Source organism: Penaeus vannamei, chromosome 17 (assembly GCF_042767895.1).
Source record: "Penaeus vannamei isolate JL-2024 chromosome 17, ASM4276789v1, whole genome shotgun sequence".
NCBI lineage: Eukaryota > Metazoa > Arthropoda > Malacostraca > Decapoda > Penaeidae > Penaeus > Penaeus vannamei.
Window position 1 is genome coordinate 18,513,460 of NC_091565.1, and position 2,500 is coordinate 18,515,959.

Genomic DNA, 2,500 nt, shown 5'->3' on the forward strand with positions numbered 1-2,500 from the left:
CACTTCGTTATCTTTCATGCGTCTTGCATGAATGGCACGTTCGTTGCATGTTGCCATTTCACGTTTCAATTTTCTTTGGAATATCGAACGCAATGACATTCGTACATTTTCCTTTCCCGAAAACCGTTGCTTTTTCGAGCACTTCACCATTTGCACCAGTTGTTGTAATAAGGGCAAGAATTTGTTCGTTCTTGCATCTTACATATACATTATTTCTCCCAGTCTTTAGCTCTATTGATCCTATGTTTTATTGTAAGGGTCCATTATTAATGTCTGAGAGACCCGTGCGTGTGAAGTTTTGTGTCCGGTTTGAAGTACGCACGCAGGTCTCTGGGATTGTGACCTCCACTGAAGCAGATAGCTGCCTCTTGTTTTTTTTTTTTTTTCTCGTTCTTTCAGTGTTCCTACCAATATCCTTCTCACTGACGATATCGTATCTCCTCTGTTTCCATGTGTTGGGTTTTGGCCATCGTAACAGTGGGCGCAGTTACTCCCCGACCACGTAGGGGCTGACCTGAGTGCGTCATTTGAAAATAAACGACACACACGGGTCACCTACTGCACATATGTGAGTGCGCTAGGATCTTTCACTTTTAATTTTACCGTTAATCCTTTGTGTCACTTTCGAACTTATGATTATGTGAGCATGGTCAAGGTAACACAGATCCATTAAAGACAAGTTACAAGGTTACGAGAGGACACTATACAAGTCCATACACTGTGGTGTCGTGACGTTAATTTTAGAGAGAGAGAGAGAGAGAGAGAGAGAGAGAGAGAGAGAGAGAGAGAGAGAGAGAGAGAGAGAGAGAGAGAGAGAGAGAGAGAGATTGAAATTATGAGTAATTTTGTATATATTTATGAGATATTAAGATAGGTGTATTGAGTTACTTGTAATTCATTAATATTTTTCATGAATGCACAGTAGTCACTCTCAGAATTACTGAAATCTTATAATCTTCTATACTTTGCAACTGCCTCAGATCATGGTGAGGTTTTGACAAAACATGGACTAGCAGGTCCTTGATTCTGTCATAAGCAAACAAGAAAAATGAGGTGGGATAAATAACCCCATCACAAATGCTAAATCAATTATCTATGCTGAGAAAATAATAGCTTAAAACTAAATAATAGTTACTTTGGAAGTTTTATTTATTTTAGTTTATTTTATTTATTCCTATTATCATCACAGGTGTTAGTTGTTCAGTGTGACATTGTCGTAGATGTGGCTACAATCAGATTATTCATCTTGCTTCCTGTCTAATTCACAGAGAACACCATTTTTACATTTATTTAAATGAATACTATTAATTCTATCATAACATCTCTAACAAACCTGTGACAACTATGAAAAATGGATGAATTTTTCCTCAAGTATACAAAAGATGCATGTGAAATAAAACAAAGGGAACAATGAAAATGCAGCTACATATAAATCCAAATATATTCAAGTTTTCATTTACAGTATACTCTTTTAGTACATTCTGGTAACACCATAATCCACAACTAAAGTTTAGGATACAAAAAAAGGTAAAACGGTATTCTTAATATGTATTTGAATAAGGCAAAATAAACATCAAGGGAAATCAAGACATTTAATAAATCACTTCAAAAAATAACTACTTATTCTTATGTGTACAATTTAATGAGATGCTCTGTAATAGCAGAAGTTGGTAATACCCCCAGGTCCGTATACAGGAGAGTTATGTTATCTGGAGGAGTGTAGTCTACTAGGGGGTGTTCTGGTATCAAATCTTTGTCAGAATTCAGAACTGACGATTTATACTGTAAGGAAGAGAAAAATGGTATTAACAGTGATATTTATTAAAATCTAGATATAAATTTTGTAATTGAGAAATCATGTCACTGATTTGATTTCCATAATAGGCATAAATGAAAATCACAAAAAATATATATAATATATGAGTTATTGCTATAAAAATAGGTTAAGAATATTACCAAGTAAGATTTTGGGAGAGAAGCATTGTTGAGTGGGATGGTTCGAAGAAACTTGTAACTCTCTACCAACACATAAACTGGTTTGTGTTTCATGTGGGCAAGAGTTGCTAAAGAATAACTGCCAATCTGTAAAGTAAGATTTAATACAATGTGGGGGGGGGGGGGGATCTATAGGATGACATTATCTACATATTTTTTCCAGGTTTTAAACATTTTCATTAATTTGTAAAAAGAACAAAAAAGGTTACATACCTTGTTAATAATTCCTCCATTTTCACAAACACCTTCTGCACCCAACATAACCATTGTTACTTGCTCCATTACATAACCCACGGCAGCATCTAAAATTACTGTGCATGGTATGCCTGCAGCTCTCAGATCTTCTGCCATTCTCTTTCTGATGAAAATATTATGAAAACATTATATCCCAAATTGATTTTTGTCTGTTTACCAGCCATTCCAATAATTAATTTAGGAATACAAAATATCAGACTCTATGGCAATACATGTGAAAATATGAATTGCAGTATCACATGCAGTTCAT

General features: G+C 34.9%; 1 protein-coding gene across 5 annotated transcripts in view; it reads right to left on the bottom strand.

Annotated features, from left to right (window-relative positions):
* Positions 1–1,423: 1,423 nt before the first annotated feature.
* The window catches only part of eIF2Balpha (eukaryotic translation initiation factor 2B subunit alpha), a 13,510-nt gene continuing 12,433 nt past the window's right edge, over positions 1,424–2,500 (bottom strand). For all 5 annotated transcript variants that reach the window (XM_027381404.2, XM_027381402.2, XM_027381401.2 and 2 more), the window contains 3 exons: positions 2,209–2,353; positions 1,957–2,082; positions 1,424–1,782 (listed from right to left, as the gene is read on the bottom strand). In XM_027381404.2, the coding sequence (XP_027237205.1) occupies positions 1,627–1,782; positions 1,957–2,082; positions 2,209–2,353 (427 nt within the window). In that variant the 3' untranslated portion in view covers positions 1,424–1,626. The remainder of the gene's footprint in view (positions 1,783–1,956; positions 2,083–2,208; positions 2,354–2,500) is intronic.